At 28.6% G+C, this 15,665-nt stretch overlaps 4 protein-coding genes and 1 long non-coding RNA gene across 6 annotated transcripts in view; all 5 read right to left on the reverse strand.

Moving 5' to 3' along the window:
• Window positions 1–15,665, reverse strand: part of LOC113378567 (hypoxia-inducible factor 1-alpha) — a 112,112-nt gene that overhangs the window by 81,417 nt on the left and 15,030 nt on the right. The gene's annotated exons all lie outside the window — the stretch shown is intronic.
• On the reverse strand, window positions 511–1,702 carry LOC113378570 (mitochondrial intermembrane space import and assembly protein 40-like). Its single transcript, XM_026619117.1, has 2 exons — window positions 1,331–1,702; window positions 511–768 (listed from the first exon to the last, which is right to left on the reverse strand). The coding sequence occupies exons 1-2, from the start codon at window positions 1,552–1,554 to the stop codon at window positions 546–548; spliced, it is 447 nt and encodes a 148-aa protein (XP_026474902.1). The 5' UTR covers window positions 1,555–1,702; the 3' UTR covers window positions 511–545.
• Window positions 1,561–2,104, reverse strand: LOC113378571 (ribonuclease P protein subunit p14). Its single transcript, XM_026619118.1, has 2 exons — window positions 1,988–2,104; window positions 1,561–1,886 (listed from the first exon to the last, which is right to left on the reverse strand). The coding sequence occupies exons 1-2, from the start codon at window positions 2,017–2,019 to the stop codon at window positions 1,592–1,594; spliced, it is 327 nt and encodes a 108-aa protein (XP_026474903.1). The 5' UTR covers window positions 2,020–2,104; the 3' UTR covers window positions 1,561–1,591.
• Window positions 3,669–9,707, reverse strand: LOC113378568 (homocysteine-responsive endoplasmic reticulum-resident ubiquitin-like domain member 2 protein). Of its 2 annotated transcripts, XM_026619114.1 has the most exons (6): window positions 9,367–9,707; window positions 6,061–6,485; window positions 5,808–5,925; window positions 5,400–5,605; window positions 4,380–4,473; window positions 3,669–4,313 (listed from the first exon to the last, which is right to left on the reverse strand). In XM_026619114.1, exons 1-6 carry the CDS (start codon window positions 9,499–9,501, stop codon window positions 4,212–4,214), a joined length of 1,080 nt encoding a protein of 359 aa, XP_026474899.1. In that variant the 5' UTR covers window positions 9,502–9,707; the 3' UTR covers window positions 3,669–4,211. The 2 variants fall into 2 exon arrangements, with proteins under 2 accessions (XP_026474899.1, XP_026474898.1); XM_026619113.1 differs by having other exon boundaries at window positions 3,669–4,473; window positions 9,367–9,697.
• On the reverse strand, window positions 14,489–15,596 carry LOC113378572. Its single transcript, XR_003367198.1, has 5 exons — window positions 15,454–15,596; window positions 15,214–15,359; window positions 15,009–15,128; window positions 14,845–14,938; window positions 14,489–14,536 (listed from the first exon to the last, which is right to left on the reverse strand). It is a non-coding gene; the product is annotated as an uncharacterized LOC113378572 (long non-coding RNA).

Consider the following 15,665-nt stretch of genomic DNA (forward strand, 5'->3'; position numbering starts at 1 on the left):
GTTAACCTTACTAGTGTGTTTGAGTCTGCATATAGGTGCATTTGCAAGTTTATGTATGTACGTGTACATATAGGTGCCTGTGTATGTGTTTGTATAAATAACAGGATTACATTACTATATAGTTAACTGTATATAGCCAATTGGTGTCTAATCCACTTAGTAATACAAAAAAATATCCACAAAATATCCACTCACAAGTACAAATGTATACTCACAATAATTTCTTCAATAATTTGATATTTTTGTAGACTATAATGTGCATTGTTATGCCTACGATCATAGATTTATACGTAATACAAAAAGTCGAAAAATTATCGTCTAAGAAAAATTTGAAGATAATATGTAAATAAAGAGGTGAGATGTACTCGGGATAGCAGAAATAGAATCTGGTTTGATACGAAATGGTTACACAAAAAAAACCTGATTTCATTTACATGGTCTATAATTCATTTCATCTATTACAATAAACTTAATCATAAATTTTTAAACAATACTAAATTCTATCAGGCATATGTGACATTTATAACTTCAAGAAATTACAAATTTTATACAGAATCAGATTTGTTTTGTATACTTGTTTTCTCAATTTCTACATCTTTTGAAGTATCTATCGTCTCTTGGCCGCTCTGATCAAATGCTTTGTCTAAAGGACTGTCATCATCATCGTCATCTCCGGTTTGTTTATTATATAGAGCTGGATATTGTGACATACAATCTTGCATATCCTTGAATTTCTCAAAACAGTCACTACCTTTCGGATCAGCCTCACTGGAATTAATTAGAAATGTAAATAAATATTATTTTATTATAGTTACTTAAAATGATTTAAATATGTAGAATCAAAATTTAAAGATGTGTTTCAGAGTTAAGTATTTTGAACTTGAAGTAGTGAACAGTACTTCTGCGAACAAATGCAAAAATACATTGAAAATTAAACAAGATTCTCAATAAATATTGTAAATAGAATAATATGTTATATTATATACCATAGAATTAGAAGAAAAAGATGAATCACACACTATCTGTTTCGATAAAAATATAACTGATTACTAATTGAATAATTAAAATTTGAACTGAACAAAAAATTATTGGTGTCACTTGTTATAAATGTTTAATAGAAAAAAATTGGATTCTATTAATTTGCTAACATAGCTATAATAGTGCACTGAAAAATTGCATAACATAATAAAAAGGCTACATATTCAAATTTTTTGAATATGAATGAAACAAGAAAATTAAGTATCAATTCACATTAAATTGAAAAACGAGCTATTAACAAAAGCTAACAATATTTGCAAAAAATTGAAGACCATTAATATAATTCTATTACCTATAATGAAAACACGAAAATGCTTCTCTAAATGAAACTCCGCAAGGTCCCGTGGCCATGCCTCCTAAACATGGGCAATTCCAATTAATTTCACCATTTGGCAATATCAACCCAGGTGACGGCTCTGGTTCAGGTAATGTAACCGTACTCGGTACTTCATGATCTTCTTTCGTTGCAAAAATAACAATGTCTTTGCCACCATCTTTTTTCTCACAATAAGACATCTTCAGTATTTTACTTTACTTTAATACGTAATTAGAGCTAATGACTATAGGTTCTACTGTTACCAATTAATGATAGCAAGGAAGGAGAAATATTATGGATTTTATATGCACAACTGATGTTTTCATATGTACTGCATAAAGTTAAGGAGCTCCTCAATTTAACATATTGCTCTGCAGGCACTCTGATTATAGCACGTCGTTCACATGAATCATATTTAAGTATATCAATATTTACACTTGATGATATTTCTCCAAATATTTGCCTCAAACTGTTTATAATATTCTTTTTCAAATATATAATAGAAACGTTGGAATCGTCTTGCGCTAATTCTCTGCAAAGATAATTTAATTATTACTTTTGGATTTAGCTAGTGAAAGAATTAAACTGATAATGCAAGCTATACTAGAACATAACCTAAATTTATATACTAACAAAGATAAATCCAAGTAATAAAAATCACTCATTCTAGATAAACATTATACACAATTAACGAATAATTACATAACAATTCAAATTACTTATTAGGTTCGCCTAAAGTTAATATTCAATTCGGCATGATTTTAAATCAAAGATACAACAAAAATTAAATAAGGACCGAGTGCGCAATCGACAGAAGTTTCTGTCAGAAGAGGTGATCCTAGCGCCACTAATGAATGAATTAATGTATGGGTACTAATTTGAATAACGCCAAATGGCATTTTTTTTACTTTTTTTACTAGATCTCCGAAACCGCTAGACCTGCTTTCCCAAATATTCAATCAGTTTTTCATCTTGTCAATACTAGAAAATGTTTTTTGATTTATTAAAATCGAACGCTCCGTTCTCTTCAAAACTGAGTTTTTGGTGCATTTTTGGCACTTTTTGCCACGTATCTTCGGAACGGCTAGATCTGCCTTTGCCAAAAACTAATCAGCATGTCTCCTTATCAATACGAATCAAATGTTTTTTGAATGATTCAAATCGGTTGATCGGTGTTCCCAAAATCGTCGACGAAAATTTGTATCCGCACACACACATACATCCATTTTTTCTAATAATAAGGCATGCCAAAATATTCAGAAACCTCTAAAGCGTAAAGATATATAAAAAAATTTCTTTGTCGATTTTTTGTGACTATAACTTGCCCGTTTCGGGAAATAATCCGATTTGCTAATTATATGTTTTCTCGACGTTTTTTTTTAAACGGCTAGGCCGATTTAAAAATTTAAAAGACATTTGTATAAAATTTTTCGTCCACATTTTAGCGCACAATCTTCAATCAATTCTAACAATTCAAAAGATATTGATTGGGAATCACGTTGATTAGTTTTTATAACGATAGATTTCGTAGACTAAAGTAATACACCAGAATATTATAGGCCTAATATCAGGGCCTCAGCGCCCGCATGCCATTATTTTTTCGCGCCCCCGTCCCCCTATATTATATCTTAACTATTTTAACAGTTCATCATGAAAATTATGCAAAATTCACATTAATTTTTTTAAATACTTTTTAATAATTCTGTGTTTATGTACACAAAATTTAGATATATGTAATGTAAACTAAAAGCGCAAAAATACATTGATTTTAAAATTATTCAGAAGATCGAGGCAATTCGCGGGTGCTCATAATCAAACTTTTGTGTCTTCTACCGTTGTCGCACTACCGAACTAATTTCAATCCAAACTTTTCAACACATCCAAAAATTTCGATATGTTATTTATTACTTGCAAGATTATTCTTGCATGTGTAATATTAATATTTGGGTTTAGCAAATCAGAGATTAAAAAAATTCTAGCCTTTCTATATTATAAATTTCATATCCGAATCTCGTTTTGGCGTCCCCTAAGGCGTGCGCCCGCATTTTTTGCATGCATTGCATTCCATTTTGTCCTATATGACACTGATTGTGAGGAAATAATGTTAAACACATGTTAAGCCATTCAAAATAATACGTACATATTTATAAATAAAATAATATCAATTTAAAACTTTGAAAAGAATTTCTTTTTAGAAAAGTTTCAAATTTAAATTAAATAATATTTTTCTTCACCATCTGTTTAGTTTGTTATAAAAAAAAGCTAATTTTAAAGTTTTAACATGCATGATGTCTATGTGATTTTAAACAGAAGGTTAATAAAAACATTTTTATTGCCATTACTTAAATACAATTTTTTGCTCTAAATGACTAACATTATTAAACACTTGTTAAAATTTCATAACTCTGAAGAAATTAAATTAATAAAATTATAAACACTGCAAACAATTCTGAACTTATTACTATAAATATAAGGCCAAAAAATACAATGGAATATTTTATTGGTACCTATTATATTTATATACCAAATTTATTTGCTTGGCTACTCATTTTAAACAGAATATTTTAACATACTTATAATACAAGAATTTCAAATTAGGCAGATCTGTTTGCCATTAATTGCCATTACACATTTATACACGTATGCATCAGATACATACATGTATGTATATACATATTTACATTTATTTATAGTTATTTACAAAATATAGCAAATGTTGGATCAGATTTGTTGTTTCTAGCTAATCCAGTAAGCCCGAATATATTAGTAATATCACAATATTTACAATTAAAGTAAAACGTTCAGTATACTTTATATAATATAGTATGAATTAATTTAAAGAAAGAATATATCACATTCATATAGCATTTGGTGTTTCTGGTATTAGTGATTGGAAAAATGCCCTCACAAATGTCCACAATATTGTGAATAAATGTGGTCGATCATCATTTGGGGTAATCTGTTGAGTTGTGCTGGTATGTGTACTAAAAGTAGGAGTCTCTTGGTTTTGATCAATATTGTCTACAATTTCATTATTATTTGGAGCATTTGCATTTGGTGCATTATTGTTTTCGTTGTGAATTTCCGCCATAACGTTTCTAAAGAATCCTATTTGATACCTGAAATAAACATTTCTATAATTTTTTTTTCTAAAATTTCTTTTAATAATGATATTCCACTCACAAGCAAATTGATAGTTCTTTGACGTTATATACAGTTCAGTTTTATATCAAATTTCTCAAATGACTCATTTATATTAATCAGTAATTTGAAAATTATGAAAGTTGAAAACAAAGTATTCAAGTCATATTTTGTTTTTACTTCATTTTGAACAATAAAGTTGTTCATCACATAAAAATAAATGTAATGGCACGCTTAGATTAATTTATACCTCAATAATGACTTTTAAAATCAAATTTTCATAGAACTTTTGGTTTTAAAAAGCATGGTATAAAATAAACTGAGATATAATAAATTAATGCATAAATCAATTCAGGATTATGATTGCTATACTACCATAGACCTTATATTACATGGACTCTTAGTCCCCTTACATTTCTCAAGTAAAAAAATGTTCTCTGTTGCGAGGGTGTGCCGCCGAGAAACGTCAAGATAGATTAAATAAATGAATGCTTTGCGAGTATTGTAGGAGAACCGGAAAATTAGGCATTAATCGATATCAAAAATCGTGAATATCTTTCATATCCTTCAGATAAAATCTTGAATTTATGTTTATATATAGAAAGTATAATTTGAAATTTCTCAAATTTAATGTACAAAAATTTGTATGATAGCATGATTCTCCAAAAGTTGAATGACTTGGGGCTTGCACAGATCAAGTCATTTCCAGCAATTTGTCTAGCATTACCATGATCTTATCAACTTTGTTACAAGATCTTTTTACATTTTGTATCGGCTCGACTGGCAGTTCATGTAATATAAGATCTATGTATACCACAAATAGTTATGCTACCAAATCATATAGTTATACTATATATAGTTAGTATATATTTAGTTAGTATATAGTTATATTATATATACTCACAAATGTACAAGAGTTCCAAGTATGAGGACAACTAAAAATCGGATTGGTGAACTATAGAAATAGACAATGCTAAAAAGGACCATTATTCTGCTCAAGAAATAAAACCAATCCAGCCAATCACGTTCACCCTCAACTTCATCAGCCGGTATACCAACACCAACAGCATTTATTGGAGCAGCAGCAGCAGCTTGCTCAACTTCAGGATCCTGTAGAAAAGTACACAGGCATAATAAATAAAAAAACATCTTGTAATGTTTCTCATCACAGTTAATTGCACAGAACAAAAACAAAACACAATCAAATTTTCTAGGTTAAATTTGAGTCTATTCATAAACTGTTGCTATTTTTGAATTTTAGTTTTTTAAATCAGAACTGAAATTTTATTATTATCTTTTTACTTGACCATACATTTGGGGCTTGTGGAGCTGTGTCATTTTCAGAAATCCGAGAATTTGATTGAATATTTATGGAATTCGTCTGCAGCATTTGAAGATAAGCATTTTCTGGAACCATTCCGTGTTGTAATCTAACAAGTATATTAATAGTATTACACATGAGTATTTACAAAATATGATTTGGCAAAAAATTGCCAAAATGGTATGTATCTAAATATGACTGTAGAACTGTAACTATTAAATGCATCTTAACTTCGTTAACTTACATTTGCATATATTGTGTTATATACTGTGTATAAACTTGGTTCAACCATAACAGATTTTGTACAACAACTTGGTTTGATGGTGTTCCATTAACATTATTCCATTGGGGCACTGGCTGTGTATTAGCCAAATCATTCCTCTGTCCATACTGTTGATTTATCGCTTCACTCGATGAACTAGTGCTACTATTTGACAAAATTCTCTGGTAAGTGGTACTTGCATTTTCTCTTTGATTCGTTGGTATTGGATCAATTACTGGACCTTTTGTCTGACATTTTGTCTTCACTTTAATATTGTCATTTTTGGGAATGCAAACTAAATGAACAGTATGGGTATCTTGACCTTCATATCTACGTAATATATCTTTCAGAACAACAGTGTCAGATAACAACTTGCCCGAATAGATAAGTTTCTGTTCTTCCGTACTCTAGAAATAATATTAGTGCAATTAAAATAATAATTTTTGAATTACGTATTTCATTACATCATAGTGGCACAATTTCTATTGCAACTTATGATATAATTTATTTACCATTATTGATAAATCAATTTAGTATAAATTTTATTTTATATGCAAATAGAATAAAAACTAGATGTAAGAGGCATTTTGCTTTCAGACAAGTTGAATGAACTTCCCAATATATGTAAACAATCTACTTCAACTTTATTAAATAAAATGTTTAATTGTCTATTTCGAAAATAATGACTTTTCGCTTTCACTAAAAACTAATCAATGCGACTTCCAATTCATATTTTTCAAACAGACTTATAATATCCATAATTATATTAATTATAGTGCATAATCACATGCTTGTATGTACTAAACAGACATTGCAATCCCTAATAGAACAAAAGTTTAGCATTATTACTGATCTCAAACTAACAAAAAATATGTAGACAGGCATCATTAGCCGTAAGATGTATGAGTAATCATCGTTTACTTTAGTTTGTCATCTTAAATTCCATTAATAAATGTATATACTTAACATATTATTTTACTTTAAATGTTTAATACTAAACTTTTGTACAGTTACAAATCTAGGGAGCCCACAGCAAAGCACAAGGACTCAAAAAATTTGCAAACCTATATTTCAGATCATAAACTGTATCGTAATGTTAAATTTCATTAAAAATACATTTTTGGCTAAAACGCGAACGAAATATTTTGCAATTTTCTGCTAGAAATTATAAACTATTTGGACGATTGTCGCTAGACGCTAGTCTAGCCGTTTTTGAGAAAATATGAACAAAAGATTGATGAAAACAAAAAATGATTCAATATGGCTTGAAACCCCAAAGGAAACAAAACTAGCAAACCGGATTTCCTGGTGAAAACAAATTACTCCTTCGGGAAGTTAATTATGCTTCTTTAGCAAATGCAAAGTATCAGTATTATGTTGTAATATTAAATATACCATTAAGATTAGATTGATTTATTCCAGTCAATTGCTGTTAAAATAAATTATAGATCATTTAATTCAATCAATTTTGTCTCAGTTATATTAATCTGATATTTAGAGATATATAAACTATAAAAAAATACATTCACCTTTAAAATGTATGCTCCAATTAATTTCTTATTTTCAAATGCAAATCGAAAGTAGTAAAGTATAATAGTAAATAATATATCTAGTTAATAATATTCATAGTTAACAATTAAATAAAGTAAAATTAAATTAGATAGCAAGTAACTGTAGGATAATATCAATTATTAATAAATTTTCATCTCAATTTCAATTTTTTTTAAATCAAAATCATTATGTATTTAATTATGTATTTACACAAATTATAAAAAGCACTGATTATATTATCAAATGTGCAATTCAATGAAAAAAAAAATTAAACAATTTAATTTTGATGAAATTCAATTTGCAATCAAATTGCAATTCAATGAAAAAAAAAGATTAAACAATTTAATTTTGATGAAATTCATTTCTAATATTTAAACATGAAGTTCAAAAACTAACAATCAATTACTTTTTGATTAAGGGTTTTAAATTAATAAGGACACAAAAATAAATAAAATACTGTACAAACTCATAAAACATTTAATGGTTTCTTCAATCTGTACATTGTTTAATTTGAATATAGTAGTAACACAAGAGTCAAATATTTCTATTGAAGAAATACATTCGCCTTTATTAGTACATGCTCACGTTAATTTTCTATTTTCAAATGCACATTGAAAGTAATATTTATTTATTTATTTATTCATAAGCAAGCCGTAATTAATAATAAATATTTCTGGCTCTTGTCAGGCTTATTTATAATTAATAATCAAAGTAAAGTAAGATTAAATTAGATTGCAAGTAACTGTAGGATAATAGCGATAATTAATTAATTTTCATTCAAATTTTTAATTCTTTAATTTCAAAATCATGTATTGAATAATGTAGTTACACAAATTACAAACTGTAATAAATGACATTATTGCATCATCAACAACAAGCGCTGATTTATCTAATATGTAATGTAATAAAAAAACAAACAAACTAATAAAAGCATAAAAATAAATAAAAAATGCTAAAGAAAATCACAAAGGATTTAATGGTGAACCGATCTGTACATTGTTTAATTCGAATATAGCATTAATACAAGAGACCAACTATTTCTTGTCTCAACTCTTGAAAGCAGCTTTCAATAATTCTGTCATTAAGCAAATTTCTTAATTTGTAATGTAATAAAATTAATATGTAATGTAATAAAAAAACAAACAAATTAATAAAAGCATAAAAATAAATAAAGAAAATCACAAAGGATTTAATGGTCTAACCGATCTGTACATTGTTTAATTCGAATATAGCATTAATACAAGGGACCAACTATTTCTTGTCTCAACTCTTGAAAGCAGCTTTCAATAATTCTGTCATTAAGCAAATTTCTTAATTTGTTTAAGTACTAACTGCACAATTTGTAGTAATGTATATAGATCATAAGTTTTTATTTCACTTTAGTACTGCAAATATATGTAGTCATAAGTTAATTTGATTATATTTGATAATCTTCTAATACGAGCTGATTATTTAAATTATTTAGAACTACAAGCATGATATTGCTGAGCAGGCACTTAAAGTACATTGTATTATTAAGCAATTTGGCACATTTTAGTATTTTATCATTTTGCAAAATGAAAAATTTTGCCATAGTTAAATACAAAACCTATATGTTGTGGTTAGATATTGCCATATAAGTGCTAACATTTGTACTACTTATTTGGGTAATCAGCTTGCTTTCATACTTCATTTGACGTTTTGCTGTCAACTGCATAATGAAATTAAAATAAATGAATGATGTCAAAGAATACTTACAGGCTTGCTAGGATAAACTTCTGAGAGATACCCTTTTAGCTTTTTTATCGTCCACGATAGTTCGCATTGTATGGTTTGGTCTTCTATCTGTTGATTTGGTGCCTTCACAATCAAAGTCACAGGTACTGCTTCCATCTTATGTTACATCAAAATAAACAAATAATTGTTATTGTTAAATATTATAGAATATGTATAAAAGATAAAGACATGTTTTTCAAAATATAATTCTCTAGATCAGATGTCACATTACGATTGAATTTTGATAATGAGTGTTTGTGACGTTTGCTCTCACAATCAATTTTGATATTTGTTCGCTCGTGATTGGTCGAACGGCGAACGCTAAACGATAACACAAGGAACGGGGAACGAATTGATAAACACCATCGAGAACGTCGAGAGATAGACTGTAGACTGCACGGCGAATCTGACTGAAATTCGAAGCGCAGTGAAGTTGGCAGGTCAGAATGCAGGTTTCTAAAGGTATTCGCATACGCAACAAAGTTGCTTGGCTCTCATTACCCTATGACCAGTGATTCCCAAAGTGGTCCACATGGACCCCCAGGATCCATGGCAACTTTCAAGGGGTCCACGGCGGCAAAATCAAAATTTGGGGGTCCACGAAATGAAAATGGGGGTCCACTGCAGTGGATTACAATACACCATGTTAAAATCTATTTATTTACGTTAAACGATAATATAATATATAGATTTGTAATAAATCTTTTAATATAGTTGGCAATATTTAGAAATGATTCAAAAAGTAAAGAAAAAATTACATATTTATATAAAGTATGTAAGTTGTAGCATGTAGGCGTTCGAGTTGTGGTTAAACTATATGCTGGCTGTTGAAAAGCTTAATTTTGGTAAGATTTTTGCCCTTAGAATTTATAAATACGAAATATAGAGGTTTAAATGGCAATTTAACGAAGTGTGATATAGATACCACTTATTTGGATTCGATAAACAAAATTTTATTTGAATTTTAGTCCCTTCAGCAACGAATTTCGACTCAAGTGTTTTGAACTAAACTCTTGGACATTCAAATTTCACAGGTAATTTTGTGCTTTGGTGGACAATAAATTACAGATATAGTTTATTTCTGGGTTGGTTATTGAAGAAAGTTGCTTATATGAAATGTTTACTGACAAATGTTATAGGTTTGGTAGTGCTTAATGATGTTTCTGATTATTATAGCAGTTCTACCGTCAGTTGTTCCACGTGGATTAATGTTGTAACTGGTTGCATGGCATCATACCTTAATTTTCTAAAATAACATATGATCAATTTGATGATGTATTAAAAATAATTATAAAGCCGCTATTTATTACTTAAGTTTTGAAACTAAACTCATTAATATATTTATTTTAGCAAAGTCCATTTTAAATTCATTTTGTTGCTCGATATATTAAGTTGAGCATAAGACGATCTGTTAATAGTATCACAAATAACAAATATATGTTACGTAGTAAAAAGATACCATTTAAAAATACAATAAAGAACAGTTTGTTCAAAAATATATTTTCAAATTACAATTGCGGACTATTAGTAAGAATTCTAACTCGATTATATAACTTGAAAAAATTACTATGGGCTTGTTTGTTTTCTTTTTTTTTTAATTTTATGAAATTAAATTCGCCTTTGGAATTTTGTAATCAGCAATTTTCTCATTCATAACGTTTTACAAGAGATAAAAAAACACATTGATTCACATAATTAATTTGATAAGTAGTTGTAATTTAATTTTTATTAAGAAAAAACAAATTTAATTAGGGAAATTTTAAATGAGATTCAAACCTATATTTTTCAAAAATCCGGGACAAAAATTGATTTTGAAAAAACCCGGACCAAAAGATGAAAATCCGGAACTGTCCCGGATAAACCATAATATAGGGGGTCCATGACAAAACGAAAAATATCGCAAGGGGTCCACGGCACAAACATGTTTGGGAACCTATGCCCTAGACAATCATAGATAAGGAAAGACAATATATTGGGTTGTTCGAAAAGTAACTTCGTTTTTTATAGACATTTTTGCACGTAATTTTCGTATAATAAAAAATTACTTTAATAAATTATGTATTGGCAGTTTTGATAGAACATCTTTTGTCATATTTCTGGTATTAGCATAATTCCGAAATCATAAATGTTTTGGTGGTTATTGACAAAAGACTGATCAAAGTGCTTTTTACAGACTGATTTCAGGTAAAGATTTCACCGCCTAAAATTTTTTTTAGTGACCGGTACAAATAATGGTCCGATTATGGCAAGTCTGGATAATATGATGAATTTTCAAAATTAGGTTCCATTCGGGCTTCAAAAGCTTCCGGCGATTGACCAAACTTTTGTGAGGTCTTGCGTCGTTTTGATACGGGGCTATACCTTGTTGTGGGTTAATTCTGACCTTTTCTATTGAAGTATATCATTTAGTTCATCCAGATGATGATATAAGGCATCCAAATTAACTGTTATGTTATACTGAAAAAGCTGAAAAATGAACAACTCCTTTAAAATCTTACCAAACATACTGCATCACCCTTTTCTTGCAAATTTGCACCTGTTTTGAGCAGGTTCTTTTTTTGTTTCATGGACAAATGTGTGTATTGTATTCCTTACATCCCATTTGAAATTCCTAGTAAAAATTCGCTTTAAAACCTGATAATTTTCAAGACTTTTCAGGGCGAATGGCGGACGCCAGTGTGACGACACACGTAACTTTCTATGAGAACTATACATTGAGTTTTGTCATGAACTGTTAAATTCGATAAATTTTTACTCATGTATTATTATCTTAGATATTATTATTCGTCGGTTTGCATCAACTACTTAATGCTTTTCTCGCGTCTTTTTTAGCTTCAATCGTACTTCTTGGACTTAATGCATCTTGAACATCAAAATACCAGGAATGAAATTTAGCAAACTAATTTTGTCCTACTATCAACACGCCATTTCTATACACATCGGTCAGTTTCATTTTGACTCGAACAGTATTTTTACCTTTTCTACATAAAAAGAGTAAAATAAGTCGAAAATGCTGCTTAATTTTTCCGTATTGAAAGTGGCACCATCCAACAACTACTGCATGTAATCAATTAGAATTTTTTACACATAAACCTTGAAATATAAGTTTTCAAATAATATAATAATTATAGGGCTTAAATGTGATGTTAGGTTAAAAAAAATAGTTAAATTCTGGTGGTAAAAAACGAAGTAACTTTCCGAACAACCTTATAGTAATTCATTACGTTCTTGACACACAACACCACTTTTCACTTTTCACATACACAGTTATATGCTAGAATTATTTGTTCCCTCAAAGGGTTAAAAACCAAAAAAAGACGTCAGGTACAATATGCTATCCAGAAATAAATCAACATTGTAACTGGTCCATGCATTTTTCTGTTGTTTACAGTATCTTTTATCAAAAGCATTTCTGAAAATTCTAAACCCTTTCAGTCGATTATATTATCAAACCCAATCTAATTAGATTAATTAGTACTTACGTTTCATTTAGGCATTAAATGGGTCAATTCTTTCGATATGATATGGTTATTACTAAGATAATAAAATATGTACACCACAGTTGTATATTACACACACAATAAGCTAAAGATTATTAAATCAATTTGAATATTGAAGTGGAGTTAAGAAGACAAGTTGATAATATATATATTTTATAAAACTATATTTTAATATTATTACATATATTATAATAATTTGTGTAATAAATAAATAATTATTCACTTACAACAAGATAAATATAAAAATATTGATTTTCAAATTTGGTCACTTTTTATAATACATACATATGTATGCTTTATATATATTCTAGTCTACCACCAATGTATAAATTTCATACATAAACATTTTGTCTTTTTAATAAACATGCACTCGCAACACATTTTCAATATAATCAAAAGTCAGTACCAGACAGAGCAGCAGCAGTAAACATAAGGCTGTTTTTTTTTTAAAAAAAAATCAGTGTTTATGTACACTTTTTAAAAAAATCATAAGTAGATACGTTAATACTGTTTAAATATTTGGAAAGTGCGATAGATTTCAGATAAGCTAGGTCCCTTATTCTTTTACTCGCTTGCTGCAGGCAATTACACAAATATGCCTATCTTATGTCGCGAGATATATTTAAAGCTGATGTTAAAAAATTGCCAAAAATAAGCTTAATTTTTATTATTCAAAATAACGTAGCATTGCAGTGGAAATCAATGGAAAGAACGCTAATTTAACATGTAAAACTATAGACAAGCGAGCATTCGGAGACTATTTTAGTTTCAGCTGACAAAATTGAATCTGTCTTACTATAATATATTTATATCGCAACTATGCTTATGATTTTATATTATGCTGCCTAAAACTTACTAGCGTTATAGAATATTATTGTTAATCTAGGAATTTTACTTATCCGATTTAAAATATCGATAAAAACATGATATATAATCGATTGCAGTCACTTTGTTGTGATGGACATAGTAAATGTATAACCTGATTACAATTGTAATTTATTTACATAATATAATAATAGTATTTGTCGAGCATGACTAAATAAAAAGTTACTTAGTTTCAGTTTGCTCAACTTTAATATAAACATTTGTTGAACAATTTTTAGAAATACTATATACAAACAGAGTTTTTATATATCTAGCTACGCCATTTTTTTATTGAGCCCACACATATGCAAAGGCAGCAATTTTTCTTGTTCTGTAGCATAATTAAAAATTTGCATAATAACCCAGACAACACAAGACATCCTGGAAAACGTCCACAGGATATCCACGCGCGGACATTCATTGTCCCTGCGATAGCCTTACGGATATCCCGCTTATCCTCATCTTATCCGAAACATGTTAATATGTCGCACCTATGGGACGTTCTGTAGGATATCCCGCGCGGGATATTCCGGACATAAACCGGACATGAATAGGATATAATTATGGAATTGTTTTTTACTTTTTAGATGAAAAATAAATTTGGATTAAAAATAAAATAAAAGAACACAATTTCACAAAGTAAACTTTTATTACAAAATAACAAAATCCTGAGATAATTTTATAACAAAATTTAATATATACAACTTTAATTCAAAATAACTTATTTTACAATATTAAAAATATAATTAATTCGGCATTCAATCCTAGTTCATGGTTGATTTTCTCTCCTGAAATAGAAAACAAATGAATAAATGCATATATATGTATATATATATATATATATATATATATATGAGTAAGTTCTTTAAGAGCGATACATCAATCAAAATAGACAGAGATTTATAAAATAATCTCTAATTCCAAATACATCGACACAATTTGATGTCATTACGAGTGAATATTAAACTTGGTTTTTTACATCTAAAAATGTGTACACAGCACAAATTTTGCACTAACATTGATACAACTAACCAGTCAATAATCATGATTTTTTTGTAAATAGGAAAAACATATAGTACACATCTCACAAAAATACCTTGTATAATATTTATTGGCACGTCGCAGCCAGCTTTTTGCAGCCTCTGAAACAGTAAACTATGTCTCATGCGGCAAATTTTTCAAAGCAATTCCTGGAATTAATTATATATTAGTTTAATTCATAATTTACAACACATCATAAGTATAAGATATATAAATTACCTGTGATGACATCGCAAGGCACTAGATCACAAAATTTATTTTTGCCCTTTCCTCGTCCCTAGCAAAATTCTTTGTCCAAACCATCATCAAAAATGGATTTTCATAGCTGGACTCTGATGGCTAAATACAGAATATAAAGAGAAAGTTTGTTTAGTATATGATAAAGTTAACAAATAAAAATAAATCTATATAAACTTTTGATTACCAATTGTATTTTGATATCTTTGCTCAGAAGAATAGCCTCCATAAGTTGAAGCTCCTCCAACAAACATAGTGGAGAGCATTTCTTCTTTGTTAATTCTCTTTCAAACACAGCATTTGATACAAAATTAGGCATGGCTGCTGGATAAGCTGGCAGGGTAGAAATGTTAGCATTAAATTAAAAATTCTATTTGTACTAGTAAAATAGTATTTCAAATAACAGTACACAGAAAGCTTTAATTACCATCGTTTATATCTGCCCCCCTTTCAATATGTTGCTGCAATATTTATAACACACACGCACATATAATTATATAGAACACATAATATTTCCACTATTATTACTCAATTTTAGAGTATTTTGATAAATAATATTAATTATTTATAACGCACGCTCATATAATTATATAAAACAAATAAAATTTTCACTATTATTACTCAATTACTCAAAAACTA

The sequence above is a fragment of the Ctenocephalides felis genome, unplaced genomic scaffold (genome assembly GCF_003426905.1).
Source record: "Ctenocephalides felis isolate EL2017-DRISC unplaced genomic scaffold, ASM342690v1 CF-g0.4_SCAFFOLD_01886, whole genome shotgun sequence".
NCBI classification, from domain to species: domain Eukaryota; kingdom Metazoa; phylum Arthropoda; class Insecta; order Siphonaptera; family Pulicidae; genus Ctenocephalides; species Ctenocephalides felis.